Genomic DNA, 17,741 nt, shown 5'->3' with positions numbered 1-17,741 from the left:
ATCATGCGAGCTTCTGGAGCATAATATTATTTTATTCAACGAGTTCAATGAATTCAGTATTGAATTTACACGAATATAATATTCTATTTATCACATATCCAAAATAAAGAGTGTTAAAAGTGAAAAAGAATCATTTTTCTATGACGCGCCTATAGTGTAACATTAACATTTAGCGCGTCTTTAAAACGCAAATGACGTCACGTCAAAATATATCACGGCCGTGCAATACCGTTTTTACGGAGTCGTAAAATCGGCACGGGTATGTGATAAATAGAGGATATTGAATGAGTGTAAGTTCAATACTGAATTTATTGCACGAGTTAAATGAAATTATATTATGCGAGCCTCTGGCGAGCATAATAGTATTTTATTCAACGAGTGCAATAAATTCAGTAATGAACTTACACGAATTTAATATTCTATTTATCACACACCAAAAATAAAGACTGTTTAAAGTGAAATAAGCGTCATTTTACATTGACGCGCCTATAGTATAGCGCAAACATGTAGCGCGTCTTTACACTATATTTGTATAACGCTAATGACGTCACGTGAAAATATATGCACGGCCGTGCAATACCATATTTACGGAGTCGCAAAATCGGCACTGGTGTTTGATAAATTTCAATCTTACATGCAAAACAAACAAATATCCTCTATATAATAGTTGAAAACAAGGTGATCAATTCAAAAGTTATTTTTATCACACACCCGTGCCGATTTTGCTACTCCGTAAAAATGGTATTGCACGGCCGTGCATATATTTTGACGTGACGTCATTAGCGTTATCTAAACATAGTGTAAAGACGCGCTAAATGTACACGTTATACTATAGGCGCGTCAATGAAAAATGACTCTTATTTCATTTAAACTGTCTTTATTTTGGGAATGTGATAAATAGAATATTAAATTCGTGTAAGTTCAATACTGAATTTATTGCACTCGTTGAATAAAAATAATATTATGCTCGCCAGAGGCTCGCATAATATAATTTTATTCAACTCGTGCAATAAATTCAGTATTGAACTTACACTCATTCAATATCCTCTATATTTGTGAAGGAAAACAAAATGTGATATTTTTCGGTTGCATTATTATAATACAATTAGAAGTAATTTTTAAAGAGTAGTCATATAAACATATAGAGGATATTCAAGTTTTTTTCTATAAATACATGATTTATTTTCATCGAGTGGTATGAAAATAAATATTTCATGAGTGGCGGTAGCCACGAGTGAAATATGGTAATTTTCATGCCACAAGATGAAAATAAATCATGTATTTATAGAAAAAACTTGAATTTTCTGTTTATTATATACATTTTTCTCTTTTTTGGGATAAAATTTGAAAGACTGTCCCTTAAATTTTGTGTACTGGCAGAATTTAAAAGAAAGTAGTCCGGCAAGACACCAATGAAAATACGGAAAATATGTTTCACTGCAGTGAAAAATAAATTTTTACAGTGAAAATACGGAAAATGAAAATACGCATTTTATTTCATCAATATTTCTCAATATTTCATTTATAAGTATATAATAAACATGTATATTTAACCATAAACTTAACAGAAGATAACTTCATGAATATCAAATTAAGTATGAAATATATACAAACTATTTTGGATACATAGAGGATATTTGTTTAGTTCAGTGTAAGATCGGAATATATTTCACCGAGTGAGCACCAAAGGTATATTTCACGAGTGGCGAAGCCACGAGTGAAATATGAACTTTTGGTGTTCACAAGGTGAAATATATTACGATCTTACACTAAACTAAACAAATTTTCTTTTTATTATATGCAAAGAAACCTTTTAAAAAGACATTAAACCTAATACTGAATGAAAAGCGCGCCAAATAATAATACAACGTGACGTCATTTAGGACGTCACGTCATTAAGTTGGTACCCAGTACTGTGCACGCTGGTATTTCACTGAAACAACGTAAGGGGCTTAAATTCAAAACAGTGAAATTATCAAAGTGGTAATTTCACTGTTTCAAACAGTGAAATTACCACTTTTATATCACTGATATATTTCTATAAACCACCGAAAAGGATGTAATAAATATTTTTAACCTCTGTAGGCAAGTTTAAATACAAACCTTTATTTCATGCTTTCTAGTGTTTTATTGTAATATATCAGGGGCCCGTCTTATCAACGATCGTACGATTTTGGAAATCTTAGCGTACGATTTTGATCTACGATTGTCGTACGCTCGATCGTAAGACTGTCTTATCAACGCGGTCGTACGTTCAACCTAAAATCTTACAATTTTCATAAGCGTACGATTCTTACGCCTGCGCACTAACACGTACTCTTCAAAAAAGGAGGTAACGCGCATTTTAATGTCAAACTTGAAATACGATGTCTGCTACAATTCAGCGATGTCTGACAAGGCAAGAAAAGTTAATTGGACAACTCAAGAGCGTGATATGCTCATTAGCAAGTGTGAAACTGCTGATGTAGCCACCGGCAAGTTTTCACAGACAATTACAGCCGCGGACAAAGCCCGTTTTTGGGCGGATGTAGTGGAAAGGTAACCAGCAATGTTTATTAATAGATCATTTACGATATTTACATGTATATTTACATAAATTGTACTTGCAAAACTTTATATATCGCTTTAAAACATCTAAAAGGCTTAAATTACAGCCGTGGTCTGTAGCGGTACTGATTCAATGTCACTCGATCTACTCTCGGATTAGTTCTATTTCACAATATACAAAGAATGACATATCTGATATATAGCCCCGTACTGCCTCTTTCCGATCAGCTAACAGATTTTTCAACAATAACTGACAGTGAAATTATATTTAATAAAAATCTCTTTCAATTCTGCGAATATTATCATTTTAGCTAATAAATGCACTAACTTTTTAAAATTTTACCTGAATTATTATTATGAATCGAGGACAAATCATTACTGACCCATTGTCCTGTTCTTCAAAATTATACAACCACTTTTCAATCAGTTTACAAAATATAAACTGTACCACATAAAAATTGTCATACAATGTTAAAATATGATCAGTTATGTATTATGGAGAAATTTTGACAAACTCAACTTCAGATAAATGGTAATAAACAATTTTAACCTAATTATAATGCCATTTTTCAATCTTGATATCTATTTGCAGTGGTAAAGCTGTCATAATTGGGGTATGGATGTACATTTCAATTTGCATAACAGAGAAAGCATGTTCTTGTGAAATTTTTAGGATCTTAGGGTCTATATGACACCATTCTAGTGAAAGCTTACTGAAAAGTTATCAGAGAGAATGTTTTTCCTTGGTTAAGTGACTGTTACTTTACTGACGTATTACCTTTAAATTAAGAATTGTATGGTAAAATATGTACATATTAAAATAATAGCTTTCTAAGTGCAGTAAACATTATGACTTCATGATATTGAAACAGTTGTCCAACTTAATATCCATTTCTGCAGACTGATTAAAAACTGAGTCTGTAAATCAATTATTTTTAGAAAATTATTGTGATTTGTAACTTGGAAATTAAAGGATTAGTGGAAAACACACATTTTACATAATTTGAACTAAAATGCTAGCATTTTCTTTTTTTATCGCCATAATTAACATTGCTGCTGATAAATTTAGTCAAGGTGAATACAAGATGTGCTTACAGTTTGGTTACATGACAAATAAGGTCAAAAATAAAAAAAATCTAGGGATGATTGAAAAGTGGTTGTGATTGAAAACTGGCAGTATGTGGATACATGTATTTAACTACTTTGACCCATATTTTATGTTATTTCTTTCATTCATTTTTCAGCAAATTTTACAAATTTTTGACATAAAATAAATTCGACCAATTGCGACTTTCTATAAGTTGACCAATTCTATAAAATACACTGGTTTGGATTATTATATTATAAAATTAACACTGGCCACTGTGATGTTGTTAGTTAGGGTAATGAATCATGCCACTCATTGTCACATTTGTATATTTAATACTTCTGGGGCTCTGTTTTTCTGCATCCAACAATTTTGAATCTGTTAAATCACATATATGATTGTTAATCATTTTACAGGTTCCTAAATCAATATCAAAACATTATTTAACACATGTTTGACATTTCTAAAGAATTAACAAATATGCATAATGTGCCTATACGTTATCAATCGTCTTTCTAATTGTTAACTTTTTTTGTATTTGCAAATAAATAGTGTACACTTGTCACTTATAACTTTTCATGTTTCCCTTATCCTTAAATATATACTATGTATATGCTTATCCTTAAGTATAATATTTTAATCACAGAAAATTATTGAAATCAATGAAATAGTTACTGAATGAATAAAATAATGAATGAAGTATGTATGGTAAGCTGTGTTCCCCTAAACAGGACAAGTGAAGTTGGTCTTTTCAAAAAAAAACTTTTTAATGGTTCTTAATATTTACATTGTGACCACCTATAACATGTAGAATTTTAAATATAACTTATCTACTTTGTGTGAAGTCAGAATGTGTTTGTTATATATTTATACATATATGTAGCAGTTAATGGATTGACTTGAAGGTTTGTATTTTAATGCTAAAATTTCTTTTAAATTTATTTAACTATCATGTTTTTTAAATAACATGTGAAAATAATTCTAAATAAAGAGTAAAATCTGATAATTTGTAATTTGAAAGCTTTGTTTAGCTGAATATTTAACCAAAAATAGATCTTTTACCAAAATAAAGTATTTTGAATGTCAACCTTTCTCTCCTGCTCAATTTTTTCAACACCCACAATTCATTCATTGCATGACATTTTGACTCTAATTTGTAAAAGATTTAGATGTTTCAAAATTGTTAATGTTCATGCTGTAATCAATTTTTTTAACATACAGCACATTTATAAGTAACAAGTCATTTCATATTAAAGGGTAACATGTACCTTTTTGCTGTAAAAGCAGGAATTATTTTTCACCCGTCCACCTGTAAATACTCTGCCCTTCTACATATTTTCATGAAGTGATGTCTTTATATTACATCACAAGAACAAGAAGGTGAGATAAGGTGTTGACAGTTTCTAGATACTTTTAGTTTCTGCATTCATTACAGACACAAGTGGAATTTTATATAATGCTAATACATATGATTGATTATCTTTTCAGTCACAAACCAAGAAGAAAACTATACAGTATATTGCGGAAACCAGAAAAACAGGTGGTGGCCCAGCCCCTATCTTAGACCTGAAGGCATGGGAGAGCAAGGTATCAATAGATTTAATAGTTAGTATGGTCTAACCATCATAGAAAAAAAATAGACATTGTCTGAAGATACATAAACTGTTTTTCCAGCTTTTAAATTACTTCCCATTGCAAATTTCCTCCTAATAATTGCATTTTTTTCTGCAACACTGTTCTGACATTGACATTGACAGTTTCTTAAGATCAACATTGTCTTATATACAAATATCTCATATGTAAAGTTTATATATAGACTAAGTTGAAGATGTATGATAGAAAATTGTTGTAGAATGGCTAGTATGGAAATATTTTTCCCTAGAATTTATATGTGATCTGTATAGTCCTTTCCCTATATTTTTTCTTTAATAAATGTTACATACAAACAAATATCATCATCATTGCTTTTTGAAAAATGTAATGTCCACTTAAAAAGTATCCTGCATATCTTTTTTGTTTCTGAAACAAGTGAAGCTATAAACTTACTTTTTTAAGATTATATGTAAAGGGTTACACACCAGTTTATCATTTCAAATCTCCTGACTTTTCACTAATTTTCTATATACATGGCTATTTCTACACAGATTCTACAGACAATACCCACCTGCAGTGTAGAAGGGATAGAAAATGGTGCAGACACCTTTCTTGGTAAAGTTTTGTATTGCACTTATAACTACATGTAGAATGATACTGTGATCATGTCATTAAATGTGAATGAATTTCATGATGAATGACCAAACTTACTTAAAATAAATTATAAGTGAAGCACAATAACTTAATCCAAACATCTTAACAGTATTAAATGAATAGACTATTTTAAGAAAATTAAGACTTTTGTTCCCAAGTTAAACATAGAATAAATAAAATTAATTATGATAAACATAGATTGAATTCTTCACACTTTCACTTCTGTTACTGATATATAGAGGATATTTGTTTTGTTTTGCATGTAAGATTGAAATATAATTTCACTGAGTGAACACCAGATGCAATATTTTCACGAGTGGCGTAGCCATGAGTGAAAATATAATAGCTGGTGTTCACGAATGAAATATATTTCAATCTCATATGTAAAACAAATAAATTTTCTTTTTATTTCATGCTATTTAAGTGATTTTAAGTATTCTTTACTGATTTTGCCGTGTAACGTCGCGCATTTCCTTTGTGACGTCATCACATCATGACGTCATATCATCAATTTTGAAATATAGTTCTGTTAGATTTCTCTAATTTTGTTACATTTTTAACATGATGTATGGTTACATCAACTTTCTTTTCCTTAAGAAGCAAAATTTACGCACGACGGCATTTATCTCTGCCTGTCATTCCATTTAGTTACGATTCTCTTTTCATCCGCATTCAGATATAGTCCGGCTACAGTGCAAATTATATTTTATAAATTTCACTAGTGGTTTATCAGAATATAATCATCTATATATTACAATAAAACACTGGAAAGCATGAAATAAAGTAGATTAGTGTATCTGTTTTTCTGTGATTTAACATTATATTGTTACATAAACTAAGCTGTCATTTCCTATAATAGGTATCTAGGTAGATGTATACATATTTATATACATGTAAGGTATACAGTCATGAGCAGAAATATACAATTAGAAAAGACACACAAATATTGTGAATTATGCAGCAATCCATAGACTACATAATTTTACATACCAGAAGGCTACATACTTATACCAGAAGGTTACATACTTAAGATTCACATTTATTAGTTAGCATGTCACATTGTGCAGTTTATGGACATGTGACTTGTACTTTAAGTTATGTAATAACTAATACAGGCTTCTTTTTTTAGCTTTGGGAAGAAAGGAAATTTTGCAGGATAAAGGATTTGAAGGTAAGAATAACATAACTTAACTTTACATAATGTTTATTCAGCAATTTAACAAAGTACATAATGTCTTATCAATAATATATGTTGACATGTATTGTTGAAATTATTTATAGTCACACCATGTCACTTTTTATAAAAAATGATAGGATTGTTGCATTTTATTTAACTGAGGTTAAGTGTGCCAAAAACTCAAAAAGAAAAGCTTTCTAAAATCTTCTGGAAACTTGTATACATATATATTTATGAAAAAATACCTTCATTAACATAAACAACTGTCGTTTTATTTCTTATTCAAGCTGGAAATAATTCAATAATACTCATGCACATTAAATTGTAGGTGATAATGAGCCAGTGCCAAAGAAGGCAAAATATGACAGTAAGTATTATTATGTTATAGTATTACTCCAATTCTATTATTATTCATTTATTAACTTGCATGATTCAACATACTAGTGATTGCGAACTGAGGCCTTGAAAAGCATGCACTTGAGTAGAACCACAGATCACCCATAAGATATAGATATGTGTAGCTTCCACAAAAGGAAAAAGAACCCAAAGTCTCTGTTGGGTTTTAAACACACAGCCGTGTGGGGCAGGTGATGTGAAGAAAACAACCTTAACTACTCATACACAAAAACCCCCATAACTTGATTTGAGGCATTATTAGTACATTGAAATACAGTACTTGCACATTGAATCAGAATATAAGCTATTTATATAATGCAGTGTGTTTTGGAAGTAATTTCTTGTAACTTAAATGCACTTTTTGCAAATTGACCATATCTAAACTTGTTCCACTAAGTATGTACATGAAAATTGTACATACATCAATCTTTTAGACTGAGTTATTTTGATTTCATTTTTCAGAGAAAACAGAGGATGACATATATCAACTTGTTGAACAACAGACTGCAATTATGACAGAATTGAATTCAACATTAAAAACATTAAATCAGTCTTTAGATGGCATAAAAAAAAGATTAGACAAACTTATTTAAAATTCTAACACGACATGTATGTTTCCCTTATGAACTCAGAAGAACCGAAATTGTGTGTTATAATGGTCATAAAATCAATGTTGACATTCTTATTAATTTGGACATTTGATGAAACCATTAAAAATTTTATGAGCTGAATATTAATATGGAAACTTTACAGGCACAAGTTAGCTTAATATCGGGTACTGCAGCATTTATTAGTTGACATGTGTTAGGATTGAAATAATATATCTCAATCAGTAAATTTAACCATTGATATATTAAAATCAATGTTTGTCCTTCAGATGTGCAGCATTATATCAACGGGGCTTTGTCCCCGTGATGTAATTTCTTACATCTGGACTCCGAACAGTGATTTTATTTAGCACTAAAATCAAAATTTAGGATATATTATTTCTTAATCATTAATTTATAGTCATTGTAAAATTTTCATTTAAGCACCCACCCTCCCTAACATAGTGTTGGTGTCTATTTTTATCAGGAAACACTTCTGTCCTATCTGTATTTTGAATTGTTTTTACCATGTTTGTTTTGAAGTAACAGTTGAGCAATTATGATAGTTGCAATTGTTAAGTCCTTTTTAAACTTAGAATTTTAGGCAATTTAGAATTTTTAACATAATTGCCTGTAATATAGAATGATTTAAAAGCTATAAAAGACATCAACATGAAACTTGTTATACTGTTAGTTAAAAAAGAATTTTGACAGGTTATATTACCCCATTTAAATGGTTGTTTGCTTATATAATCTAGTGACAAGGTGAGGGTTATAATTTGCAAACAAATTCTTTTAAATGGCCATATAACTTATCAGAAATCTTTGTAACAAAGTCATAATACAGCAAACAACATTTTTAGAGGGGAAAAAATTCTTCAATCATAAATTTAAACATCATTGTATTCCAATGAAAAATGATGTTAAAAAATGTGCAGTATTTGAATTATTAATATTTAACAGGTATAGTTGTAAGACAAGGGGATATTTCTGAAAGCTATATTTTTATGCCACCGCAGCATCTGCGATGCGGTGGCATATAGCGATTCACCTGTGTGTGTGTGTGTGTGTGTGTGTGTTTGTTTGTTTGTTTGTGTGTGTGTGTGTTATATAGATTATATAGTGAACTTCAAAAATCTTCTTGTGAAAAACCACTGGTCCAATTTCAACCAAACTTGGCAGGATTGATCCTTGGGTGAAGGGCTTCCAAAGTTGTTCAAAGAATTTCATTCCATGCAGAAATCTGGTTGCCATGGCAACCAAAAGGAATTATAAGAATAAATTAAAAAAATCTTCTTGTAAAGACCCAAAAGGCCTAGAGCTTAGATATTTTGCATAAAGCATTGTCTGGTAGACCTCTACCAAGATTGTTCAAATTATAGCCCTGGGGTCAAAATCGGCCCCGCCCCGGGGGTCATTGATTTTCACTATATGTACATATAGTAAAAACTTAAAATACCTTCTTGTAAAGACCCAAAAGGCCTAGAGCTTAGATATTTTGCATAAGGCATTGTCTGGTAGACCCTTACCAAGATTGTTCAAATTATAGCCCTGGGGTCAAAATCGGCCCCGCCCCGGGGGTCATTGATTTTCACTATATGTACATATAGTAAAAACTTAAAATACCTTCTTGTAAAGACCCAAAAGGCCTAGAGCTTAGATATTTTGCATAAGGCATTGTCTGGTAGACTTCTACCCAGATTGTTCAAATTATAGCCCTGGGGTCAAAATCGGCCCCGCCCCGGGGGTCATTGGTTTTCCTTATATGTATATAGTAAAAACTTATAGTAAAAACTTTAAAAAAAATTCTAGCAATTGACAAATGCTAGAGGTTAGATATTTTGCATGAAACATTGTGTAGTGAACCTCTAGCAAGATTGTACAAATTATAGCCCTGGGGTCAAAATTGGCCCCACCCCCAGGGGTCATTGATTTTCACTATGTACATATAGTAAAAAAAAAAAACTTCTTGTCTGAAGGTACAAGGCTTAGAGATTTTATATTTGGTATGTAATATCATGGGTCCTCTACTAAAGTTGTTTTAATTATGCCCCTAGTGTTAAAATTGCCCTGCCCCAGAGGCGATAGTTTTCCTTATATGTATAAAGTAAAAACTTGAAAAACTTCTTCTCTGAATTGACAAAGGCTAGAGGTTAAATATATGGCATTAGACTTTGCGAAGTGAACCTCTACCAAGATTGTTCAAATTATAGCCCTTGGGTCAAAATTGGTTCCACCCCGGGGGTCATTGATTTTCATTATGTACATATAGTAAAAAAAAAAAAAAAAATATTTTTGTCTGAAGGAACAAGGCATAGAGCTTTGATCTTTGCTATATAATATCATCTATAGGTCCTCTACCAAAGTTGTTCAAATTTTTCCCTTGGTGTCAAAATTGGCCCTGCCCGGGGGCAGTGATTCTCATTATGTACACATAGTAAAAACAGAAAATAAAACAAATGTTTTCTGAATGGGAGAAAGCTACAGCTTAGATATTTGACTTGAAATGTTGTTTGGTGGACCTGTATCAAGATTGTTTTGAATTAAACCCTTGGGTCAAAATTTTGCCTTGCCCAAGGGGAAAGTGACCTACTTTCTTATCCTTTGATGTACAGCAATGAAATTTTGACCATGTGCACAGTTTAAGTTGTAAAATTGAACTTTGATATCAGGTGATCTAGACTTTGATGATGTGACCCTACTTTCTTGTCCTTTGATGTACAGCTATGAAATTTGAACCATGTGCACAGATTAAGATGTAAAGTGAATTTTGATATCAGCTGGATTTAGATTTTAACAAAGTGTCTTACTGTGTTGTCCATTGATATAGTCATGAAATTTAGGCTGTGTGAAAATATGACCTTCACCACCAAATTCACCAGACTCGAGTGCATTGATATATTCCTACTCTGATCTTTTATTGGATTAACAATAGATTCAACCACTAATCTGATGATAAGAATTAGATAGGTCAGGGATCTATGCATTATGACAATCTTCAATTGTATAGAAACAAAAAATATCTGTTTCTACACTACTATTTAGTGTTGTATTAATGCGGTGGCATAGCATTTTTCTCAAATGCAATCTTGTTAGCAGTTATTTTTCACAATGATTCAATGAATTAATGTATTTCATGAAATCACAAATTAATATTCAACATATTAACTGAATAGCTTTCACATGTATAGTTTACTTATATTATTTAATATTACTACCTAACCCCTTTAATGTTTATTATTCATTTCAAATATAATTTTTTCTTATCAAAGGTATCATTGACTCTGACAATAAGTTAACTACTGTACTGTGCTAATTTTGGTTTATGTGAAATACAAAGTAATTCTTTTAATAATACATGGGTGCTTAATTGAGATCAAAACATAGATTTAATTGTTTTAATTGAGTGAAATGTTATATTTCAAGTGACCAGAACAAGTAATTATATTTTAATTTCTATGTCTTAAAAACATTTTTTCAGAATTAATTAATTAATGAAAAAAATAAAAAAAATCTACCAAACAACAATTTTTCTTCAAATTTATATGACAGGCCATGTTTAAACATGGAAAAACGCGATTTAGGGCAATTTCAAGTATTTTCATCATATTCTGTTAACCCATTACTTCATATACACGCCTTTTAACGCCTTTTTCACCCCCCCCCCCTCTTTTTGTTGTCTCAAATGGTGAAAAAATGCCTTCTTTAAGCCCCTTACACTTGTTTTTGTTTGAGAAATGTTGTTAAAAAAAGTGACCACTTTTTCGGCGCGGCCCCCCAACCAAAAGATACATCAGGGGGTTGCCAGAAGGGGGATGTGCCCCCTTCTGTTTGGGGGGTTTGAAGGGGGGCGGAGTCCCCCTCATCGCCAAGAAAATTTTGGTCTTGTGAGAGGCTATAAATGACCCCAGATTGATCATAAGGTAACGTGTAACCAACGCTGAAAAGCATTTGACTCTATCTCAATCCATTGAGAAGTTGCAGCACTTTGAAATCAATTATGATGGATAAAAATCAACGCAAAATAGTGATTTTTGGCAATTTTGAGATGTCCCCTCGTTGCCATGGTAACAGAAAATTTATGTCTGAGCATGTTGTTGCAAGGGCAATGGTCCAGTCAACATTTGTGCCAAGTTTGATTAGTGTTGAAGCAGTTTTTATAGTATTATAGCAATTTGAACTTGTAACGGGAGACTTTTCAATGAAAACAGCCATTTTTCACAAAATGCTCATGAAGTAATGGGTTAATTCCTGTCTAATGTTATTATTACTTCTGTCATCTCCATTTGGTAAATTATTATCATCATCATCATCATCCTGTGTGATGATCTCCACAGGCTCTTGTACTCCTCTAGTTTTACAAAAGTTATGTAGCCTCATACATGCTACCACAACTTGGCTGCTCTTTTCTAGTGAAAACGGTAGAACACCACCACTTTTGTGTAGGCATCTGCAATAAAGGCATAAATATATGAGCCGCGTCATGACATAACCAGCATAATGGGTTTGCGACCATCATGGATCCAGACCAGAGCGCAGTCTGATCAGGATCCATGCTGTTAGCTTACAGTTTTTCTACTTGTTATAGGATTTGTAAACGAACAGCATGGATCCTGATCAGACTGCGCGGATGCGCAGGCTGGTCTGGATCCATGCTGGTCGCAAACCCATTATGATGGTTTTGTTGTGACGCGGCTTATGTATGTTATTTGTTTCATGTGGTATGTCATTACTTCAGTGGCATGACATTTTCACAAAAATAGGGCCAGAAGTAGAGATCAAAGTTGGGACAGCATCATTTAAACATATTGTAAATTCATTATCAATACAGGTCATATAGTGAAACACATTATGATAAAATGGATCAATACAATTTGGCGGCGTGGCCGAGTGGTTAACGCGTCGGACTATTAATCTAAGGATTGCTGACCGCGTGGGTTCAAATCCTGTCAGGGCCACGCTGTTGTTTCCTTGAGCAAGAAACTTTACATTCTTTGCTTAGTACTGGTTGGTTCCAGGAACGGATTTGAGAGTGTTTCAATAAGCTTATAGCTTCCAACACAATCGAACTAAAATAAATTTGTATAAACTAAACTAATACAATAATTACTTTGAATGATTTGCAATATTTTACCTGAAACGTGACTTCAGTATACCAAAGGCTTTTTCTACCACCATTCTGCCTCTGCTATGGTGTTTATTGAAGGCTTCCTCTTGTGGTGTTGTCGGATTCACCTTTGGGGTCAAGAGGTACCTCCTTAGAGGGTAACCACTATCCCATAATAACAACCCATTATTACTTTGTTCTAAATGTGTCTGAAAAATGATAGGTTATCATAAAGCAGTTATTTTCAGATGACATATAGTTTTCTTTAGAAAATTCACAAAAGCTAGATAAAATCAGAAAGAAAAAATATTTTTGTCCTTAATCATTTACTATGATGTTAGCACAAGCATTTACTAATATAATTAGAAGTCCATTAAGGGTAATGCAGCTTTAATTCATGTCATGAGAAATTGATTGTGAAAAATTTCACCTTTAACCCACAAGCATTGAAAATGGCCGCATCATGCTGTGAACCAGGCCACCTTGAAACAACATCTGTGAATCTACAAGAAGTTTATTTATTATATACTTTTAAATGAAATATTGAGAAATATTGATGAAATAAAATGCGTATTTTCATTTGCCGTATTTTCACTGTAAAAATTTATTTTTCACTGCAGTGAAACATATTTTCTGTATTTTCACTGGTGACCTGCCGGACTACTTTCTTTTAAATTCTGCCAGTACTCAAAATTTAAGGGAGAGTCTTTCAAATTTAAATGTCCAGAAAGAGAAAAATGTACATAATAAACCGAAAATTCAAGTTTTTTCTGTAAATACATGATTTATTTTCATCTTGTGGCATGAAAATTACCATATTTCACTTGTGACTACCGCCACTCATGAAATATTTATTTTCATACCAGTCGATGAAAATAAATCATGTATTTATAGAAAAAACTTGAATATCCTCTATTTATTTGATAAGTAAATCTACAACAGCTACATCAATTTGATACATTAATGTACAGGAAATATATTGATTTAATAAATTTATCTGAAGTTGTACTTTTTTTTTTATAACTTGCCAGTAGTATGCTTCCCTTTTTTCTCCTTAGCATTTTAATGTTATAAAAGTGTAAGTTAAGTTCATATTCATTATATTGATTTAAACAGTTGTCAAATGAAAATAAGTTCCTCCTGGAACACTTCTTGGATTAAGAAACTAAATTAGATTCTATTTTATAATTTTTTTGTAATTTAACACAGGACTTGAATGTTTGACATAAAATAGTGTACCTCATTTCAGCATCGACTACTGCCTGAACATTAAGGGCATGGAACCCTTTTCTGCAGACATAAGCTGCCTCATCCTGTGATGGACCCTGAATAGGGATGAGGGTTCCATCTACTGCTCCTACAAAAAAAGAAGCTGAAATTGATATTTTCTTAGCAAGGATTATATACAAAGAAGTGCCACTTGTGCCTGTAGGAATGATATCAAATGATTTTAAACATAAAACAATGTAACAAGCATTTCCAAAAGCATAATATTATATTTAAAACATTGCTTTTAAATATATGTATATATATGAAACTAATGTTCAGTAATTAATGATCAATTACCGATTACGTTTGGGGTTCTACATTCCTCATAGAATTTCCTCTTCAAATGATGTAATCTTGACCTCTCAGTTGGAAATCTGAAATAAAAGTATAAGTGGTATTTAATTATAGACGTTAAATGAAAAGAGTATACATGTATGTACTGATTAAAGAAGTGGTAGGAATAGGGTTTTCCTTTGCTCATATGAAACCCCATAAAATATCAAATTAGCTACCATTATTATCTAATATATAAACATTATGAACAAGTAAGAGTCATAAGACAGTGAATGCCAACTATTCTTAAAACAAAAAGAGCTGGCATAATGCATTTTTTTTTTCAAAGTTCAGAAAGGGCCCTGATTATATCAGACAAAACCCATGTAAGTACACCGGTAAATTATGCACCACATGTTAAATGTATGTGACACACGTTTTACATATGGTAAAAAACATATGGTTTCTTCAGAAAAGTGCTCCATATGTTTTACATATGATGCAAACACATGTTTTTCATATGGATACACATGAATAACACGTTTTTTCATATGGTGGGCCAAGAAAAGGTCACTGTTTGTTACATGTATGATATAGACTTATGTTTTTCACAAAAAATTATTATTTTCATTACAAATGGTAAATTATGTTCCAGAGTTTGGTTTGCTGGAACTCGATAATTCATACAAGTGTTAAGTGTTCAGTACCACGTGTAAGTAAAACTATATATATATATGTATATAATTATGCTTATAAAACAATTTTCAAACATTGATGAATATGTAACGTATGTACTTCAAATATTTGTCCATACAATCAGTGTTCGAAATTAGCAGTAGTCCTATAGCCCCTGACTACTAAATTTCTCCTCGGGCTACCAACTTTTCACAGTAACAAGCCCGACCAGGCTACTGTATTTTCAGAGGCAATATATAAACAATTGTTTTGAACAAATGAATCGTGCTAGTGAAATGTCTTTTGGGCTAGTGAATATTCCAATCTGGTAGTCCGACAAGCCTAGTGGATTCAAATCCTAATTTCTTACACTGTACAATATGTAATAATCAAAATATATGCATTCATTTCTTATTGAAAAATTTGACAAAATAATCTTTTTATCACCTCCCTTTATATACATGAAATATTTTTTTAAAATACTTACAAAATTGATAAATCTTAATTTGAGCATAAATTTTATGATATGATGGTAACTCCCTATGGGTCACCACATTTTTGGCTTCTTTCACTTAATAAACACTAAAATATACAATGAATAAAAACATGAATGGCAACACTATTCTTTTACCAGAACCATAAGTTAGCACATAGATTGACAATGAACAAAGGATCTTTTCAGAATTTATGTACAATCATTTAGAATCTAATAGGGACTGTAAAAAGTGTAAAAGTTTGCAGAATATATATAATACATAGATTTAATCATATGAAAAACACACGAAAGTTCACATATATTTTACATAATTATATAAAAAGAAACTATATTAAAAAAAAAAACATCTCATATAAAAAACATGTGATAACCACGAGTTCAACATATGCTTGTTGACACATGCTTTTCAATATGGTCCTGTTTACATATGTCAATCTCTCATATGAAAAACACATGTTTTTAAACACATGTTTTTCAAAACACATGAAACACATATGTTTTACATATGGGGTACCAAACAACAGCAAACATGTGGTGCATATTTACCTGTGATATACAGGATTGCCTTAGTTTTTTTTTTCAAATAATATATCTAGTAAAAATAGATAAAATTTTGCACAGATTTGTATTGAGCAATAGACTACTGTGTATGAATGTAATCACAAGAGTATCAATGAATGCTAATTGACGAAGTGTTTCAGAAATTAAATTGAATTAGATTCAATATAACCCTGTATACTATTATAGAATTTATTATAAGTAAGTAAAAATTACTTGTATATGTGTACAGCTCCACATACTCACCTAATATTCTTTAATCAAAGGTTTACACTTCGTATGAATTGGTGAATGTAAATGGCAGCTCTGGCTTTAGACACCCCGTGGAGGATCTCCAACTTCTGATATGAAATCGCCTTTTGCGAGGTTCATCGAAGTCCAATAAGAACCTGCAATGAAAGAAAGTCGAAAATTTGCTTTATTGATATGCTTGAATAAAAAATTACTTGATAAAAATATATCTAGATCTTATATGATTTTACGGTAGGCACAAATGTGACATGTGTGTGTTTTTATTTATCTCATGGCCACGAGATACTATGTCGTGGCCACGAGTTATTAAGTCGTGGCCACTAGATACCTATAAGTCGTGGCCACAAGATACTATGTCGTGGCCACGAGTTACTAAGTCGTGGCCACGAGATAGCTTAGTCGTGGCCACGTGATAAATAACCAATTGATCAGATTACACCATTTATGTTACTGTCCCCAATTAGCTAGACATGTGCTGTAGTACAAGGATACCCCTTCTTCACCAGCCTGTAAAAGTGCAATTTATACAACTTATTGACTTGTCGCTAATTTTACACTTAGCGTCACTGTGACTTAGTAACTCATGGCCATGACATAGTATCTCGTAGCCTAATCAATTTGGCGTGAACGGTTTGACCCATTTTTTAGACTTTTTTTATTACTGTCGTTTTTCTTATTACTGTCAAACCGTTGGGAAAAGACAGCGCCCGTCCAAAATTATCCCGGTGTCTCTTTGACAAGTCTAATTAGTTGGACTAAGTATCTCGTGGCCACGAGATAAATAAAAACACACACATGTAAAGAAAAAAAAGAAAACTAACAAGTGTTGGCTTTTATTATACATACCTAAAATATGACATTTCTATTCAATGGGCTGTGAAAATCAGAACTTATTAGCTATCATGTAAAGAAATTATTCTTACCTGCTAGTGCTATACTTATGATAAGCTTTAATAATAGACGACATGACGAGTGCTATGTCATAAATTATTTATCCTTTATCGTTTATTACTGATTTCTCGTAACTTCAGCAACTGTTGATATTGCCAGCCATTAAATGTAAAATGAAC

The 17,741-nt window shown here is 31.7% G+C and overlaps 1 protein-coding gene and 1 long non-coding RNA gene across 3 annotated transcripts; one reads left to right on the top strand and one right to left on the bottom strand.

Annotated features, from left to right (window-relative positions):
• The first annotated feature begins 2,139 nt into the window (after positions 1-2,139).
• LOC132750614 (uncharacterized) lies at positions 2,140-9,824 on the top strand. 2 transcript variants are annotated; one of them, XR_009628577.1, is made up of 6 exons: positions 2,140-2,538; positions 5,123-5,221; positions 5,779-5,842; positions 7,011-7,052; positions 7,387-7,425; positions 7,917-9,824. It is a non-coding gene; the product is annotated as an uncharacterized LOC132750614 (long non-coding RNA). The 2 variants fall into 2 exon arrangements; XR_009628578.1 differs by lacking the exon at positions 2,140-2,538 and adding an exon at positions 4,523-4,539.
• Positions 9,825-11,144: 1,320 nt separating this feature from the next.
• On the bottom strand, positions 11,145-16,769 carry LOC132750613 (putative nuclease HARBI1). Its single transcript, XM_060740625.1, has 6 exons — positions 16,666-16,769; positions 14,715-14,791; positions 14,388-14,505; positions 13,579-13,651; positions 13,176-13,357; positions 11,145-12,491 (listed from the first exon to the last, which is right to left on the bottom strand). Exons 3-6 carry the CDS (start codon positions 14,390-14,392, stop codon positions 12,260-12,262), a joined length of 492 nt encoding a protein of 163 aa, XP_060596608.1. The 5' UTR covers positions 14,393-14,505; positions 14,715-14,791; positions 16,666-16,769; the 3' UTR covers positions 11,145-12,259.
• Positions 16,770-17,741: the final 972 nt, after the last annotated feature.

The sequence above is a fragment of the Ruditapes philippinarum genome, unplaced genomic scaffold, assembly GCF_026571515.1.
Source record: "Ruditapes philippinarum isolate M1 unplaced genomic scaffold, ASM2657151v2 ctg8656_1_1_1_1, whole genome shotgun sequence".
Lineage (NCBI taxonomy): Eukaryota > Metazoa > Mollusca > Bivalvia > Venerida > Veneridae > Ruditapes > Ruditapes philippinarum.
Note: the sequence above shows the minus strand (reverse complement) of the source record. Positions and strands in the feature narration are given on the sequence as shown.

Bases quoted from the DNA above. Each gene is read 5' to 3' on its own strand.
- LOC132750613 (XM_060740625.1), bottom strand. The intron at 13,358-13,578 runs GTGAAATTTTTC...ATCATTTTTCAG, and splicing joins TCAATGCTTGTGGGTTAAAG to ACACATTTAGAACAAAGTAA. The intron at 12,492-13,175 runs GTAAAATATTGC...CCTTTATTGCAG, and splicing joins ATACTGAAGTCACGTTTCAG to ATGCCTACACAAAAGTGGTG.